This window comes from Heteronotia binoei, chromosome 6 (assembly GCF_032191835.1).
Source record: "Heteronotia binoei isolate CCM8104 ecotype False Entrance Well chromosome 6, APGP_CSIRO_Hbin_v1, whole genome shotgun sequence".
Lineage (NCBI taxonomy): Eukaryota > Metazoa > Chordata > Lepidosauria > Squamata > Gekkonidae > Heteronotia > Heteronotia binoei.
In genome coordinates this window covers 25,351,402-25,369,625 of record NC_083228.1, presented here as the reverse complement: position 1 = coordinate 25,369,625, position 18,224 = coordinate 25,351,402, and the positions used below count along the sequence as shown (strand labels likewise).

Below are 18,224 nucleotides of genomic sequence, written 5' to 3'. Positions count from 1 at the left end.
TGTCTGAAACAGTACTAAAGTAAACTTTGGACAAATGTTTTCTTTTGCTTCATCTAGTTTGTTTCTCAGAGCAATGCTAACAAGTTCCTTTTATCTGTACTGGCTTTGAACAATTTTTATGGGAATTGATTGTTCTGTCTTCACCTGTAAGTGGCAAAATAGTTCTTGGTAATTAGAAATAGAATGGTAATTACTATTACTGGTGGTATTAGCATACCATACCATAGCTGTTCATCTTGCAACATTATATATGCCATCAAATGACAGCAATGTCCTTCCAATCTCTACATTAATCAAACAGGCCCATCCATATGCAAATGAATAAATGGACACAAATTTGGCATTAAAAACCACATTTTTCCTGGGGACACCCCTATTTGGAGCTGTTGGCAAAGGAACTTGGTTTTGGATCAGGAAGCAGCATAGGTCCACTTGGAGAGCAGAGTCCCCTGAATGTGGGGTATATATGTAACGGGCCAAGCCCTTTTTGAGCTTTTAAATTGTCCTCAGTATTTGTTATTGGATTTATGAATAAGGAACTAGGAAATGCGAATAAGGAATTGGGAACCAACTTCAGCCTCCTAGGATTTCACACATTTTCTTACATTATATGTCACCACATTCCCAAAGTAGCTTTCCCTGCTTGTATATGGGCTTCCTTAGCATCCCACAAATGTTTTAGACTGCCAACATGTATAGACATACAGAGAAGTCACACAGTTTATGGCATGATTCACACCTCTCTATCGGCCTTTCTTCACATATAGCATAAAGCTGGAGTCCACTAGCACCTTTAAGGACCAACACAGCTGCCCACCTGGATCTTTCCCCCTGACACGTGTAGAGTAGTAACCTGGGACTCTAACCCAGACCTGGGACTTTAACCCAGAAAGAACTGTCCCTCTGACAGAAAATACTCACACGTTTGGGTCCAGCAAGGATCGTTTATTGAAAAAGCATGGATTGCAATGCATGGAGAGTTGAGAGCAGTAAGATCCACCCAGCAACTCTAACTCTGTGTCGCAGCACAGCTTAATATATAGTCTATGCAAAAAACCCTAAAACCTGTGAGATCCTCCAATAAGAAGATCCCCTCCCATTCTAAACTAAACAGCACCGCGCATGTCTAAGCTAGGAGTACATTTCCCCCCTCCCAAGTTTCCCCTTTATCTTATCTCTTCGCATACCGACCTAGGTAGTGACCTGGTACAAGTGAATCTATACTTGGAAAACTCATATCAGAATTAACCCTCTGCCTTCACTTCTTTTCTCCCTTCCTTGCATGCCCAATAAGAACGACTCCTGGTTTGGTTTCCACATGTAGAAGTGAGTGAAGCTCATGGAAGCTCATATGGAAATAAATATTATTAATCTTTAAGGTGCCAATAGACTTCCATGTAGCAAACATTTTCTAGTATGTTCATTTGAAACCGGTTGCTGCCCTTAGTATTCACTTGTTTTTTAGTGGGAAACTAGAAGTAACAAATGGTTTGGCCTAGTTTGTGTAAGCATCACTGTTATGTTTTCATTTTGGTATTTCTAAGAGCTATAGAGCTTTTGGTGTTAATGTGGCCCCAAATTGTTCCACGACTGTGCAGAAAATGCTTTCTTGGTGAGAGGCTTAGTCAATTTTCCTTTCCTTCTACAGCCTTTTGTGTCATGTGGAGTCCAGCGCAGGGTTCCATGACCTCCAGAATTTTTTCTGTATTCACCAGGGCTGTAGTGGAACGGTTGTGTGTGTAGTTAGAGCATTTGACCAGGACCTGGGAGATCCAGGTTGGAATCTGCACTCTGCCATGGAAGTAGGGTTGCCAGGCACAAGAGCCACACTGGTGGGGGGATTTGAAGGTTGTCCAGAATTGGGTGGGGATACCCCTCATGTAATGATGTCATACAGAAGTGTCATTGTGGTGAGGGTCGTGCTGTGCTTTTTGGATAAACTATGGTTGAAATTTGGCTCAAATTATAGAGTGTTGCCCCCAAAGCAGAACATTGTCATGCAGCATTGATGGCACAATGATGTCACTCTGTATGACATCATTGCATTGGGGATGTCACTGCATGACATTGTGGTTTGGGACAGGCATTCCCTGCTGGCCAGCTGGCCTGAGGCAGGCAGAAGCCCCAAAAGTTAGGGGACCCCCACCCAAACTGGGGTCTGGGAACCCTACGTGGTGGGTGACTTTGGGGCAGTTATGTACTCTTAGCCTAATCTACCTCACCAGGTTTTTGTGAGGATATAATGGAAGAGATAAGAACAATATGACCTGCTTTGGGTCCTATCTGGGAAGAAAGGTGAGGTGGAAATGAAGTTGGTCCTTAGATTTTATTGCAGGTTTTTAGTCCACATCCATACATTATTTCAGTCCCCTATACTGTACTTTCTTTGTACCGCTAGTTGAGAAGAACTCAAAATTCTATGATACAGCAGTCTACTGATTTGCATGACATTATAGTGTATTCTTTGTCACCCTTCATCTCTTTCTTCATTCATTCAAGCACTGTTGGTTACTGTTGGAGTGTTTACAAGTTCCCTAACTGATGTTATGAAAGAGTTAAGCTGTTTGTCTATACTAATAGGTAGGATTTATGGGGCATCGAGTAGAAATTCTTGTGTTAGAAGGGGAAGGTCTTATGGACAGTGAGCTGACCTGTAGCCTGGTCACTGGTCAATTTGTAATTAGGATATACTACTTGAGTTTCGTCAAATAGGCATTTGGGATTTTTTCCTCCCTTCCCTTGTTTAGAGTTCAGCGTGAGTGTGTGTAGCAAAGACTCCAACATGCTGGGAAGACGTAGCTTAGTCAGCGAGACTGTTTTTGTTTTTATTTCTGCGTGTAAGCCTCTCTACTATCCTAATAAACTTTTCATTTCATTAATTCACATTCGCGTGCTGCATTGTTGTGTTTGTGTGTTAACAATTACATTATGTGCATGGAGGAAATGAGATCTGATATGGCTTCCCAATACCAATACTCATTTTGCTTTTGGCCCTTTATTCTCTCTGCACAACATTTTGCTTCGGTTTAAAGAAGAACCTGTGAACGAGGCTGTCTGTGGGAAGACCCTTTGGGTGACTATAGCAGCCAGGGGAAGAGCAGCTGTTACACTCATTTATTGAGAGCCTCCTTCCCATCCTTTATCGGTGCTGCTGTCCCTCATTCCTATTTCCTTTCCCCCTTTACCTTTCCCCAGCAGCACCTCGGTTCTGTTTGAAACTTACTGCTCTGCCACTCCAAGACTCAATGCAGGTGACTGTAGTAATAGCTTCTACAATAACCTGGAGCCTTCTCCGTAAGCAGAGCTTTATGAATGAACTCCCGAGTGAACTGAAGTTCAGTGATGAGTCAACCTGGTTATATACACCACTGGATAAGTTGTTTACAGCTGTTCTGGCCCAAAAGTAAGAAGTCAAGAACACAACCCATATAATATGTGTTGCTAGGGCCAACCAATAACACATGACAGAATGCAAGCATTTGAAGTTCACCAGAACTCTTCAGGTTGGAAATTTTTTTTTTAAGTGAGAGAAGGAAAAAGCAGAATTTTCAGGTCATGATTTTAAAACCTCCTCATGTCAGCATATGGTGAAGACTGCTGGCAGGCAGAGTAGAGCTGGCTTCAAGTGACTTGCAATCATGAAAAAACATGACTGTAGGAATTCTTATAGCCCATTACAATTGCAACAGAACCGATTCCGCCTCTTCAGAAACAACTGGGACACACAATGCATTTGCCTGTACCTGTGAGCTCGTCTTGTCTGCTTATAGCCACAGGGGTCTTCACCTCTTGCGCTAATAGCTAGAGGCAGATGCTTTACCTTAAGCTAATTTCTACAGTCAGACCAGGCAGTCAATCATAGCATTATATTATGGACAAATTATGCCTTTGACACTCACTCATTTTAAGTACTGCACATAATTAGGGTACGTCTTTTTGATTGCTTTTATATTTCATGTATTTTTAATTTGTTTGGCAATCATGCAATATTCAGACGTAAACAAGAAAGGCACTGTGAAAGAGACATGAGAATAAATTTGTGTCATTAATAGAAAGTTTTGGCTTTTTACTCACGTGGTTTAAATGAGATAGCATATCACTTGAGACTGCATCTTGGTTAAGATTTTTCTCCCCATCAAATTTATGAACTTGGTATCCAGTCCCTAAGTTGAAAAGCAAAATGGATAGGATCCTTTGTCTCCATAAGTCAGTTGTGAGTTATTTTTATGAAATGTGTTGCATTTCCTTTTGGCAGGGTGTAGCTAAAAGATACATTGGCTGTTAAGAGTGTTTTAAGCTCACTATTTTTTATTGTTGAGTGTGCAACACGGTTGGGTGAAACCATGGTTGGGGGGCCCAACAAAGAATGTCCAGACCAGGTGTGTGTGTATGTGTCTACCTTATTTTCATTGCTTGTGTGTCCCTATTGTTTTACGGGGGGGTTCTTTTTTGCACGTTTTGCTCTCTCTATTTGTCAATTTGCTATTACATCTCTGTATGTCCAGCATAAAAGTCTTCCAATCAAAGTGTATTGCAATTCTGAATTAAAGACAATTCTCAGATGCGTGGCTCATTCGACAAGAAAAGAACCTGCTGGGCTTGTTGAACAGCAGCAGGTATGATTCTTGCTCTTCAGCCATTGAGCTCTGCTGAAGGGGGAATGTGGGCATCAGGAAATGAAGATGTGAATACATGAAGCTTGCCTTATACTTAATCAGACCTTCAATCTTTCAAGATCCATATAGTCTACTCAGACTGGCAATGACTCTTCCAAGGTCTCAAGTGGAGGTCTTTCACATCACCTTCTGTCTGATTCTCTTAACTGGAGATGCTGGGGATTGAACCTGCGACCTTCTGCATGCCAAGCACATGCTCTGCCAATGAATCTCAGCCCCTCCCCTTGTTGGTGGCAGAGATGTTGGAACACCCAAGATATTGAACCAGATGACCCTGGAGGTTCCTTCTAACTCTATGATTCTGTTATTTCTACCAGATGCACAGCTACTGAATAGATAACAGAGCCCATAATGGGATCAGATGGTGGTGTCACTTGCCAGTCCCTGGTTCTACCTTTAGGTTCCACTACATCATCTGCTATGTTTAATGGCATTCGGTGATGGGAATGTGAATCTTCCTTGCAACCTGTCATCCAAGCCACTGCTGTTGCTGAAAGAATGCTAAGATGGTAGAGATAATGGTGGGGTGAGCATCCCAGATTTTAGTTTTCTGTCTCCAGATTCCAGCTGCTGGTGGCTTCTAATTGATGCGTCTTGTGGTGACCGTAACCCTGTCCAATTATAAGACCTTTCATCCTGGACACGTGTCCCAACAAATAAATGAACTGGGCAGTCAAGAAGATCTTCTAATGTTCCTTCAGCACTGCTCAGTGATTCAAATACAACTAAATAAATCTTCAGAAATGGAGAAGTTCCATTGCATCAGATTTTCTAGGTCCTAGCTGTATTAGACTATGTAGTCTAGAGGGGTAGAAAACTGAACTGCTCTCACTGGCACATGCTGAGTTATGAAAGCTCAACAGTGAAATATGCTGTAAATAAAACAATAGGGACAATGAATCATTTAGCTTAATCATTTTTTGTCTGATGTGGTTCTGTGGCATAGTAACCCATTAGAAGAATGATACCTGCTTCAAACTCTTGTTGAGGTATCCCATGACTATTTTCTTCTTTCCCAGATCTCTTAAGACTTGGATCCTGTGAGATCTGTTAGTAAAGCAGGCCTCGTGTAAAAGAAGTTTCCTTCCACAGAATTCCATGGAACCCCCTGATGTTATTTGCCCAGGTATCATAGGATCCTATTCAGTGGGGCGGGGGCAAAGTAGGGACTGCAGTGGGAATTGGTGAAAAAAAAATCCCTTCCAGTGTTGGAAACAGATTACAAGATTATTGTTTTCTGTTCAATAGATAGCAGAAACCTCAGTTGTGTTCTTTAAATGGTATACATTTGCTTGTACAATCTTGCTTCTATGAATTAAATCAGATTACAGAGCTAATATGTTAGGTACAAAATCTTAAGCACTTGTTAGAAATCTGATTGTTACTATGTAAATGTGTTTTGTTGCAGGAAAGAGAAAGCAAATAATTAGGAGTAAGCAGGGCTTTTTTGATAGAAAAAGCCCAGCAAGAACTCATTTGCATATTAGGCCACACCCCCTGACAGTAAACCAGAACTGCATTCCTGCTAAAAAAAACCCCTGGGAGTAAGGCTTATTTGATCAGCAGTGCTGCCCCCATTTGCCCTTTACTTCTAAGCAGATAGAATATTTGTAAATGTTCCATGATGATACATCACAAAACCAATGGATTCTGGAATTTGCAGGCAAAAGCAGCCAGCTAGGTTGTAAACCAGTTCTGCAGGACTGTAAGCTTTTGGGTCGTTCTTTTCAACCTTATAAGACTAATTAAGTCCTTCACCTGTTGGGGTAAGAAAGAGCAAATGCTCCCATTTTTTGTGCATTTTCATTTTCTTCCTGATATTTTGAGACGACTTGAAAGCTAAGTGGACTTCATACGGCTTGTTTCTCTTGCAAATGAAAATGTGCATTTTCGAATGTACGGCTTGAGGTTTAATATTCTACAATGACTGTGCAGTGCAGTGCAGTGGGATATAAGGCACTAGATGACAAGAGAGGGAAATAACTTGCAAATTTTAGAGATGAATCGCTACAGCTTACACATCACCTTGTCCCAAGCACAGGAAAAGGAGCTTCAGACGCATAGAAGCCCTGCTTAACTATTCAGAGCATTAATTCCCTTCTAAACTATGCAAGGAAGCAGAAGAATGTAATAATTAGGAATAATAAAAAACTGATCATGGAAAATTAGGCTAGGCTATTTAAAGGTGCCCTTGGGATCTGGATGAACAATGTCTATCATCAGCCTACAGGGAGTGCCAGTATTCATTTGAATTAATTTCTGAATCATTCCTATTAGAACAAACTTGCAAACAGCCAGTTGCCTAGTCACCAGTGATTTCTTTATTATTTATTTATTTCATTGAATTTCTATCTCCCCTTCCAGCAAACGGGTGCAGGGCGGGTCACAACAGAAGATTAAAACAATTAATCAGACCTTTAAAATTGATAAAACTATCACCCTATCATATGCATTCAGGTCGCCTCCAGGTACTCAAGGGAAGGTGCTTTTTAAAAGTTGGTTCTTTCTCCCATTTTAGGACAGAAATCAGTGTTGATAGACACACCAGGAACATTGTTTAGGGGCTGGTGACTTTTGGGATTTATTTGCCAATCTGTTTCTCAGATGCAAGATGCACAAAAATAAATCTTTCTGTCCTGGATGTAATAAATTGCATAACTGGAAGTGAAACATATGTAGTATTATAATATTGCTGAATGAAGTAACCTTTTCCATTTGGTCCTGTGAATTATTGCTGGTATGTTTGATTGGCTACAGCATTGGACTAGAAATTAAATTAAATTAGGCCTGGGAAGACTCACTGGGGAGAGCCAGTGTTGTGTATTGGTTGGAGTGTTGGACTGGGATCTGGAAGACCCAGGTTCGAATCCCATTCTGTCATGAACCTTGGTAGGAGATTTGAGCCAGTCGCATGGTAATGTACCTCACAGGTTCATTGTGAAGCTAAAATAGAAAAGAAAGGCCCATATACACCTCTTTGGAATAAGACTTAAAGTTATGGTTACCAGCCCCCAGGTTCCAGTGGGAGATTCCCCAGTTTTTGGGACTTCTCCCCAACATGGACCAGCTGGCCGGCAGGGGAAACCCCTCCTCTAAACAGGGATGTCAAATGATGTCACTGCCCACTCCTAAACAGTCCCCAATCCCCCAGCCAGACCGGAGAGGGGACTTGGCAATCCTTCTTAAAGTAAATGTAAAATGCTAACTGTTCAACACTACACAGACTTACACCCTTCTATGTACCTTGACCTGGACGGTCTAGCCCAATCTCATCAGATCTCAGAAGTTAAGCGGGGTTGACCCTGGCTAATATTTGGAAGGGCAGCTCTTCCTTGGTTCTCACGCCAAGGAATACCAGGGTCATGATTCAGAGGCAGCAAATGGCATACCACCTCTGAAATGTCTCTTGCCTTAAAAACAAAACTGGCTCATCACCTAGTGGTGGATAATGCTAAAAAAGCTAGAACTTCTGGCTGCCAGACAATCTTAGGACCTCCTGGCTATACTACACACACTGTCATACAATAAAAATAATAATTACCCTTCAATGTCTATTGAAGTCAGAGTGCTTAGAAGAGTGCAACTGTTCTTAGGATGGTATCTTTTCCTCTGGAAGCCCTGGTGTCACTGTGTCTCTCAGTGTAACAGCACCACATGCTGGGTTTCCCCACATTTTCCCCATGGTGACCACACTGGCGAGGAGAGGAGTGTGTGGTTTTCCCCCCCTTAAACTAGCAGTTGACATACTGATATATTGATATATCTTTACATCAATTACAATTTTTAAAAAAATCAAACACAGACACCCATGTAGCAGAGGAAATGGCCACTGTGGGAACCAAGGAAGAAAAAAATGGCACCTATGTGGGTGGGGCTGGGAAAATCCAGACTTTTCTGCCAACACACCAGCCAGCCTGGCTTTCTAGGAGTCTTTCCAAAAACATCACAGCAAAGCATAGAAAAATGAGAAAAAAAACCCAAACCAACCAAGTGGTGCATGAATGCAATACTGTGCAGAAGTAGGAAATAGTATCCAAGGCAGGCCAAATAACACATAAGCTAGTAGGCTTCCCAAACCTCCCGCTCTGGCGAGAGACTTCTGGGTTCGCAGCCTCATCTCCCGCTCTTCAAAACTCTGGAAGCGGGGGTGGGGGGTGGAGGGGGGGGAGAACATACCTTTAGGCTTCATGTTGTAGAGCTTCTGAGCCGTTTGCAAAATGTCTGCCCCTTTAAGGCTGGGCAGGAATCAGGAAGCAGAAAGGGCATCTGAGAACGGCCCCTCCCTTTCTTTGCTTTCGTTTTCACAGGAAGTAGAGTTGTCCGGAGGAAGATCTGGTAAGTGTGTGTGTGTGAGAGGGAGGGGGCAGGGGATTCCCTAGTTTGGAGGCCCTCCCCCCCTTTAGAAAGTGTGTGTGGGGGAAATGTCTACTAGGCACTCTATTATTCCCTATGGAGAATGATTCCCATAGGGAATAATAGGAAATTGATCCGTGGGTATTGGGGGCTCTGGGGGGGGTATTTTTTGAGGTAGAGGCACCAAATTTTTAGTATAGCATCTAGTGCCTCTTCCCAAAATACCCCCCAAGCTTCAAAACGATTGGACCAGAGGGTCCAATTCTATGAGCCCCAAAATATGGTGCCCCTATCCTTAATTATTTCCTATGGAAGAAAGGCATTTTAAAAGGTGTGCTGTCTCTTTAAATGTGATGGCAAGAACTCCCTTGGAGTTCAATTATGCTTGTCACATCCTTGTTCTTGGCTCCACCCCCGATGTCTCCTGGCTCCACCCCCAAAGTCTCCTGGCTCCACCCTCAAAGTCCCCAGATTTTTCTTTAATTGGACTTGGTAACCCTATAAGCTAGTGGCATACTGGATAAAGAAGTACCATGTTCTTTTTTCAATTGTGGCATTGCATCTTCTGACTTAAAACCCTAAACTGTAGTTTGCTGAATTTGTAAATTTGATTACTGGAAGCAAGTATGTTGTTCAGTAAAATGTCACATAGCGCTGATCTTCTATGCATATTATGCTCTTTGTGTAATGCTTAAGCTAGAAAATAACTCCCCTCCATCTCTCCCAGTCCTTCCTCATCAAAACTTTGTTGCAGTTATTGTCCAGCTAGCAGACTCTCTCCTCCTCCACCTCCACCCACCTTCCCAGCCTTCCATACTAGCTTCACAGCATTGGAGAATTTGAAGGGCACCTTGGGTAATGTAGTCCCCAGGCTGCTTGATGTTCATAGGCAGAGCGATGTTGATAGTTGCTCTGATATATATATCTATATATAAAGGCTAACTTGACTTGACTAGTTGGGCACTTCCACGGTGGGATTAGACTTTCTGAGTGATAGGAGAACACTTGGGAGAAAGACCATTTTTCTGAGTGTTCTCCAGTGTCAGTCATAATTTGCCAGACCCATTTTTAAGTTAGATTTGGCGTGTTTGCCCTTATCCAATTCAAATGGGAAAGAAGAGTAAAATACTTTCGTTTCACCATCAAAAGAAGAATGCTGCTGTGTGCTCTAGGGAAGTACGTACAAACAATTGTAATCCAATGACAGCAATTTTTCTGGTTTATAAAAGTTCATAAACTCATATTTCAATTCATATTCATCTAATATTTTAATGGCTGTAGCAGATAAAGACTTCTCTGGATCCTTTACAGGTTTTTTTTTAATAAGCCCAAATGTCAGGGGTTTTCAACCTTTTTGAGCCTGTGGGTACCTTTGGAAACAAGATGGTGGGTGCCAGGGGTGGAATTCTAGCAGGAGCTCCTTTGCATATTAGGCCACACACCCCTAATGTAGCCAATCCTCCAAAGACTTACAGGGCTTTTAGTACAGGGCCTACTGTAAGCTCCAGGAGGATTGGCTACATCTTGAGTGTGTGGCCTAATATGCAAAGGAGTTCCTGCTAGAATTCCACCCCTGGTGGGTGCAACCACAAAATGGCTGCAATAGGAGGTGGAGCCAAGCACAAGATATCAGGGAGTGAGGTTATACATCACTCTGATAGTAAATCTTCAGTATTTCAGAAAGAAGCCTTGCTTAACTGAATGCCTTTTAAAACTAATGCATTGTTTAAAAATATTTTCATGCACACACCCCCAGCTTACTTTCAGGCACTTCAGAAAAAGATCCTTGTACCAAGATAGCAGCTGTTGCCAAAGCAACATTTTTGAAAAACTGTGAACAGCCAATCAGACCTCCAGTTGCTGGGCAGTGGTGGCAGCTGGGACGGGAGCTTGAAGATGCTGGCGGTGAACCTCAAGGTCATCGTCCTGGCACACTGGTTTCTTACAGTGTGGGGCTACATGGTGCAGTGGTTACCCTCATCCTATGCCTGGGGGAACTTCACCATTCTGGGCGTGGGGGTCTGGGCCATTGCGCAGCGAGATTCCGTCGATGCCATCCTCATGTTCCTCACTGGCCTGCTCCTGACCATCGTCACGGACATACTGCACATCAGCCTGTATTACTCAGACAGGTCCCACCTGTCAGACACTGCACGCTTCAGCATTGCCATGGCCATCCTCAGCCTCCTCCTGAAGCTGCTGTCCTGCTTCTTTGCCTACCAGACATACCAAGAGTGCGGGGGGGGGGAATACTCCTTAGGTTGCATTGATGTGGCGCTGAATTAGAGCTCGTAACAGTCGATTGACCACACAGAGCCGCCACGACTCTTTCCAGATGTGTCCAGGAAGATAGCGCCACCATGTCCCTACTGAGATGCTCTCCTTCATTGGGTCTTCAACCTGCATTTCTTCTTCCTGTGCTGCATTTGGGAATAAACTTTCACACACACTCGCTCACCCCCCCCCCCCCGCATTGTTCCTCCACTAAAGGAAGTGTGGTCACCTCCAGTTGCCAGTCAGAAGCCTTGCTGGGGAAAAGTTCCATCTGGCCCTGCTCATTTTCTAAATCACACCTTGTGGGAGCCAGGAAAGGTGTTGGTGGGCATCATGTTGGAGACCTTTAGTCTAGAGTTTAAAAAAAGATAATCTAGTAGTGACATCACATCTTTCTTTCTCTCAAAATAATAATAATAAATTCTGCTTGTTTATGATGGAGTGTTGTTGTGCAGTTCCTTTGCAGTCACATTAAAAATGAAATCTTTGTGTAATTGGTGGCATTAAGAGGAGCTTAGATTCATTCACAGCAATAGGCTAATAAAAGGCTTGTTCTGCTCTTGTTAACCAATCGGCCATTGATGTGTAATTTGGTGTAAGCACATCCAGTAAATCTATATTTAATTAAAGCAAAGTCATACTTGTCAGACCTGAAGTTTATTTGAGGAGAGTTCCTAAATCACTAACTTTACTTTGGCTGAAGTTATTAGGACCATCAAGCATGTTGTTCATGTCTTGCCCATGCTGTATCTTGTTTGCCCAGCTCATGCTCTCTGTCCAACCAGAGCCAGGAATGAATGATCAGAGCTATATATTGTGAGGTTGCACGCAGGATAGATCTGGGCACGGTGCTGATGCCAAAGAATCAATTTTTTGTCAGTATGTAAAATACTGAGTCTCTTTGCAAGTTCAAGATGCACTTCAGTACAAAAAGAGTTTTGGCTTTTGTATTCAGTTCCAGACTGGGAAGTGGTCTAGTTCATACAAACAGAAATTAGGGTGGTAAAACTATTTCCTGGCAAGTTGAGTTAGTGTGAGCTAGCTCCCAGTTTTTCAGCCTCCGGCTCACACATTTTTGTCTTAGCTCCGGAAAAATGGCGCCAGAGCAAACTGATCTATGCAGTAGCCCAGAACTTTAATACCAGGAGCTCACAACGTAGAATTTTTGCTCCCAAGACTCCACAGCTTAGCTGGAGCATTGAATGTGACTCCAGACTACAAGGAAGGACTTAATGGTTGAAAGGGCTTCCTTTTAGGAAAGTTTCCCTTCCTTTACCTCAGTTATGAGCCTTCTCAGTGACATCTAGTTTTCTACATACATAATGGGCGTTTTCGCACTCACCTTCAGCCGGCGCGACCCCCCCCCTTCACCGCACAGGATCTGCGCAGATTTCGCACTAAATGCCGCGGAGCAGCTGGAAGAGCCGGAAACTCCCGTCGCAAAAGCCGCACAAACGGAAACTGCTTTTTGGCGGTTTACGTTTGAGCGGCTTTTGCGCCGGGAGTTTCCGGCTCTTCCGGCTGCTCCGCGGCATTTAGTGCGAAATCCGCGCAGATCCTGCGCGGTGAAGAGGGGGGTCGCGCCGGCTGAAGGTGAGTGCGAAAATGCCCAATGTGTTTGTTTGTTAGGTGTTGAAGCCAGGGCAGGCATGGAGTGAGAAAGGTAGTGAAATAAGAATATATACTGAATTCAGTCATTCCTTCAAACTGGTACATCTAACCACGTGGTGAGATGACTGTTACTGTGTCTTGGCTACATAGTTTGAATTATTTATTCATTCATTTATCCCACTGGACTTCTTGCCCTCCCTTCTGTGCACAGCAGGCTCAGGGTGGGTTACAGCATTCTTAGAACAGACAAAATATTATTAAAATAGAATATATTCCATAAAAGCAATTTCAATATGATATTAATACATACAATATAAATACATAAGAACCCTTAAGAGGCACCAGTTAAACAATTTAATGAATTGGAGGAAATTCCAAATTATGCATAGCTGCAGATTGAAACAGAATAAGGCAAATGGGTGGGTGAGGGAGCAGCTATGGTGGATTATAAACACTGCTAAGGCAAAGATAAGCAGAGCAGAACAGGGGAGGCCATTGTAGATGGACTGTCACCATCTCAGTCATAGATCAGGTGGAACATCTCCATTTTGCAGGTCCTGCAGAACTGCATTAGATTCTTCAGTGCCCGGAACTCAGTAGGGAGAGTGTTCCAGTCATTTGTGGGGTTGATGGAAAAGTTGTCTCGAACACGTGGCCAAACCTGCTACATAAGACCAGTTTTCCTTTTGGTTGCATTTGTCCTGTGGTTAGAGGCCAAGATGTATCAAATGTTCATCTGTAAGGCCATCCCCCCTAAATTTGTTAAAATTCATACAAAAAGATTCAGTCAAATGGAAATAGTTCCTATATTGCAGTCACAGTTTGATAAACAGCTTCAGTCTGGCACAAGGTCCTTGGAAGGTTTCCTGTGTTAAGTCAGAATCTGTGTCACAGAAAGGTAAAAGACCCACTATGGAACCAAACAACTGCAATAACAAGATAACACAAGGATAGTTGTGCTTACATTTTATTAATACATTTCTCAAACAGTAATGTGATACCAGGGGAAAAAAACGAGTCAGTGCCATGGTAATGGATAGTCTCTTCCCAATACACATTAAGAGATTTCAGATGGGCAAATGTAGTGCATGAATTAAAGCACAAGATGGGTTGGCTCTGCCACATTTGAGCAAGAACGCTTATGACTCCTCTTTGGGGTTCTGGCATTTGCCAAATGCTGATGAAGACAACTGATTTTGCAGCTGAAACATTTAAAAAAAAGATTTGCTGTATCTGCATCTTACACATTACTGCAGTAGAACCTTGGACCTGATCCACTGTATTCTTAGGTAACTGTAGCAGTGCTTGCCAGGTGAGACAAATGGAAGCTGAATGTTGGCTCCAAACAGCCAAAGCTATCCAGCACTTGACTTGATTTAGTCTATTTTTGCATTCACAGGCAGTTCCATCCTTTTGCATTGACACCCAAGTGCTTATGCTCTCTATCTGTCTCTTGCACGCACATTTCTCCCCCACCTCAGAAGCCCACATAGGAAATATTTTGCTTTCAAATGTACAGAAATGTAAAGTGTTCTCTTGGCACAAGCCCCAGTCACTTCGCCCGGGAGAATTCCTTGAAAGGACGGAGGTTTGTTCCAGCAGAACACTTCTAAGTTTGGAGCTCTGCTTTTGATGTTGTCATGCCGAAACAATAATCGAATAAGAAGGGAAGGCACTTAGCTTTGTTATGGTGTAAATGCTGCAATGGTGAGTGACAAAAGACAAGGAATGTTCCAGAAACATTTCTTTTCTTGTCTGTATCCTCTCACGATACCTCTGCTAGGAGGTTCATGAGCTTGCTTGAAGTATTTTTAAAGCTGTCTTAACGGGAGGTTGGACACCTGAGAGTTCAAATGAGCTTAAATATTTTCTACAGATCATGGTAAAGAACACTTGTAATTAGAGCCAGAACATTTTTCAAAATACACCAACACTTAAATTAATAAAATAAACCCAATACAGGAATCTGCATACTGATCTTGGCTGTTGTTATGTTAACTGAAGTCATGCACAGACATGACTATTTATTTTGGTCTTCTTCCTGGGTGGGAGGGAAGGCAGTAAGATATAGCCCAATCTCATCAGATCTTGGATGTTAAGTAGGGTCAGCGGTTGGAAGGGAGACCCCCTGAGGAAGACTGTGGAGGAAGACAGTGGCAAACGGACTCTGCTTCTCACTTGCCTTGAAAGCTCCTTCTTGATGCCACCATGTCGGCTGTGACACGACAGCACTTTAAGCACATACACTTGGTAGATAAATATGCTTGATACAACTGAGATACTCCTTCCATTCAACCCATGTGCATTTGCACAAAATGGGAATACTTTTGTGTCAGATCTTGACGTTAACAACAACACCCCCCCCCCCCCCCCGCTTCAGCAGGTCTGGAGCAGAGTAGAGCCCTAAGTAAATCTGGGAAGTGAAGACAGATACAGGCTTTTTGAAGGCCGACCCTTGTGATGTGGAGCAGGTTAATGGGCAGAGCCCAGGGATTCATGGGAGGTCAGTTAGGCACTTCATAGTTTTGGTCAGATCAGTTGGCAGAGGCCAGTGGTCTTGGATAAGTCTAAAGGCAGCTTCTGACTGAAATCCATTTACTTAATGGGAAATCCATTTACCTAATGAGAGCCAGTTTGGTGTAGTGGTTAAGTGTGCAGACTCTTATCTGGGAGAACTGGGTTTGATTCCCCGCTCCTCCACTTGCACCTGCTGGAATGGCCTTGGGTCAGCCATAGCTCTGGCAGAGGTTGTCCTTGAAAGGGCTGCTGAGAGAGTCCTCTCAGCCCCACCCACCTCACAGGGTGTCTGTTGTGGGGGAGGAAGATGTAGGAGATTGTGAACTGCTCTGAGACTCGGAGTGGAGTGCAGGATATAAATCCAATATCATCATCATCATCTAAGGTGGGAAAAGAAGCCGGAGAAGGAAAAATCTAGTTTTAACTCTTGTTTTGGAGATAACAGATATGAAAGCAAAAAGCAACAAAACGATGGGGGTACACTACATTTTCTAGTTGGCTGATAACCTTGAATCCATCCCAGCTAAGAGCCTGAGGAATTTTTGCATCCTTTGTCATATAGTCCTTAGTAAAGTTTATAATCCATGACATGGGAAGACTAGGCTGGCCTGATCTTGTCTGCTCTTGGAAGCTAAGCAGAGTTGGCCCTGGTCGGTATCTGGATGGGAGATCTTGAAGGAATTCCAGGGTTGCTACACAGAGCAGGCAATGGCAAACCACCTCTGAATGTATATGGCTTTGAAACCCTATGCGATCACTATAAGTGAACTGTAACTTGAGATGAAAAAAAGGAAGATGCTTATACCATTGTGGGGTTCCAAATATTCCTTCTAAATGTAACAGCAGGAAGAGAGAGTTTGAGTGGAGAAAGGGTATTTAAACAATTTACACACATGCCGGCAGATCATGCTGGAAAATTCCTGCTTGTGCTGCAGTTTATATTGCAAATTATATATCGATCTATTCATTTTCTGTATTTATAGTCCACCTTTCTCACTGAGACTCAAAGTGGATTACATTGATACAAATATGATGATACATCTAAAACTCAATGTACTGGGACATCTAGTCTCAGTGTTACCATAGTGTGGATCCATGTGGCTAGACTGGCCGAACCAAGGTAGAGGACCAAATTTCTGGTTGTCTTGCCCAAATTCTAGTGTGAGTTCTCCTTGTGTCCTTTACATTCTATACTACTGTATTAATGCCTTCAGATTGTACTGACTGTATTGGCAAACTAATGTCTTGACTTGAGGTGTCTTGCCAGTGACAGGCTAAGATCCAGGATGCCATATTGATATAGTGGTTTGGTTTGGCACTACTGTGGAGAATGTTCCCATGAATATCTGTGAGTGCCATCTAGTTCTGGGTCAAAACAGTATTTTCTAACTCAAACTGTGTAGTGAAATCAACGCCTACCCATGTGTGCAGGCTCTGTCACCTGCAGGCATGATGCAATCACATCTCACTTTTAACTTCCCAGCCAAATGGAATTGTTACCCAAAAAGTAGAAGTGAAATGAAGAAATAACAGACCAATTTCCCACTCACCCTATGCCGCTCTGACGTTCCTCTTTTCAGTGCAGCATTCTTCCGATTTCCCACTATCTGTCCCAGGGCTTCAGAAAAGATCAGCATTTTTGCATGGCAAACTGGATTTTAGTGGTTTCTCTTTGCTATGCAAACATGCTGACGCAAGCTGAAGCCCCGGAGCAGATAGTGGGAAATCGGAAGGATGTGGCGCTAAAAAGAGGAATGCCGGAGTGGCGTAGGGTGAGTACAAAATCAATCTGAGACTCAGACATGTACACTCAGTCATCCAGTTTGGCTTTTAAGAGTCAGTCATACTGAGGTCTGCCCGTGAAAGTCACCAAAGGCTGGTTGATGAATTCTGGAGAATGAAGTGGTAGAATGGCGAGGTGGTAGATTTTTTATTTATTTATTTTATTCTATTTAGCCTGCCCTTCCTGTAGAACAGAGGCAGGGCAGGTTACATCATAAAAACAATCAACAGCAAAAAACAATAAAAGATCAATTTAAAATATATAAAATCTAAAGCTACAGAGTGACAATAGAGACTAAAATGGCAGGTTCTGCCTCAGAGATGTGGCCTATTGTCCAGGTCCAGTAGATCTTATTGTCCAGGTCCAGCCGAATCCCAGTTCATCTGGGGCTGGAATGCACCATTTCCATAGTGCAGATCAGGGGTTTTAATGCTGATTGCTCCTTCACATACAAGAAGGAGACTAGATCGGGATGGGAAAAATAGACCCTATCCTTGCTTCTTGTGCTAGTTTTCTTTCTGCAGCTAGCTTTCAACACTAGGGGAGCACAGGAAAAGGTGACCCACTACCTGCAGTTTGATGTGGTATAGTCCATTGAGCAGCCTAGGCTGATCTCATCAGAGCTTGAAAGATAAGCAGAGTGGGCCTTGGTTACTTGGATGGGCAACTACCAAGGAAGACTGAGGTTGCTGTGGCTGTGCTGTGGAAGGCAAGGCCAAACTACCTCTGCTTACCTCTCACCTTGAAAACCCATGGTCCTGGAGATGCCACAAGATGCCACATATTGTTGTTATAGTCCATTTTGCTACATCATTCCCGCCACATTCATCTGCATGTAGAAATCAGACCTAAATCTGTGTTATTTTGTATATAGGCTAAAGAGGGTTTGGGGAGGAGTGGTCTTGGGAAGATTTTTCATGTTTCTTTTTAAAAAGCTCAGCTGGGACTTTCTACGCACCACTCAGGCAAAGCTGTTGGAACACCACACAAATGTTCCTCATCAAGGCCTC

General features: G+C 43.0%; 2 protein-coding genes across 3 annotated transcripts in view; both read left to right on the top strand.

The window, feature by feature from the left end:
• Window positions 1-18,224, top strand: part of CTNNA3 (catenin alpha 3) — a 1,035,346-nt gene that overhangs the window by 683,415 nt on the left and 333,707 nt on the right. The window lies entirely within an intron of this gene.
• LOC132573296 (type-1 angiotensin II receptor-associated protein-like) lies at window positions 10,920-11,315 on the top strand. The gene has a single exon (XM_060240801.1). It carries the CDS (start codon window positions 10,926-10,928, stop codon window positions 11,313-11,315), a length of 390 nt encoding a protein of 129 aa, XP_060096784.1. The 5' UTR covers window positions 10,920-10,925.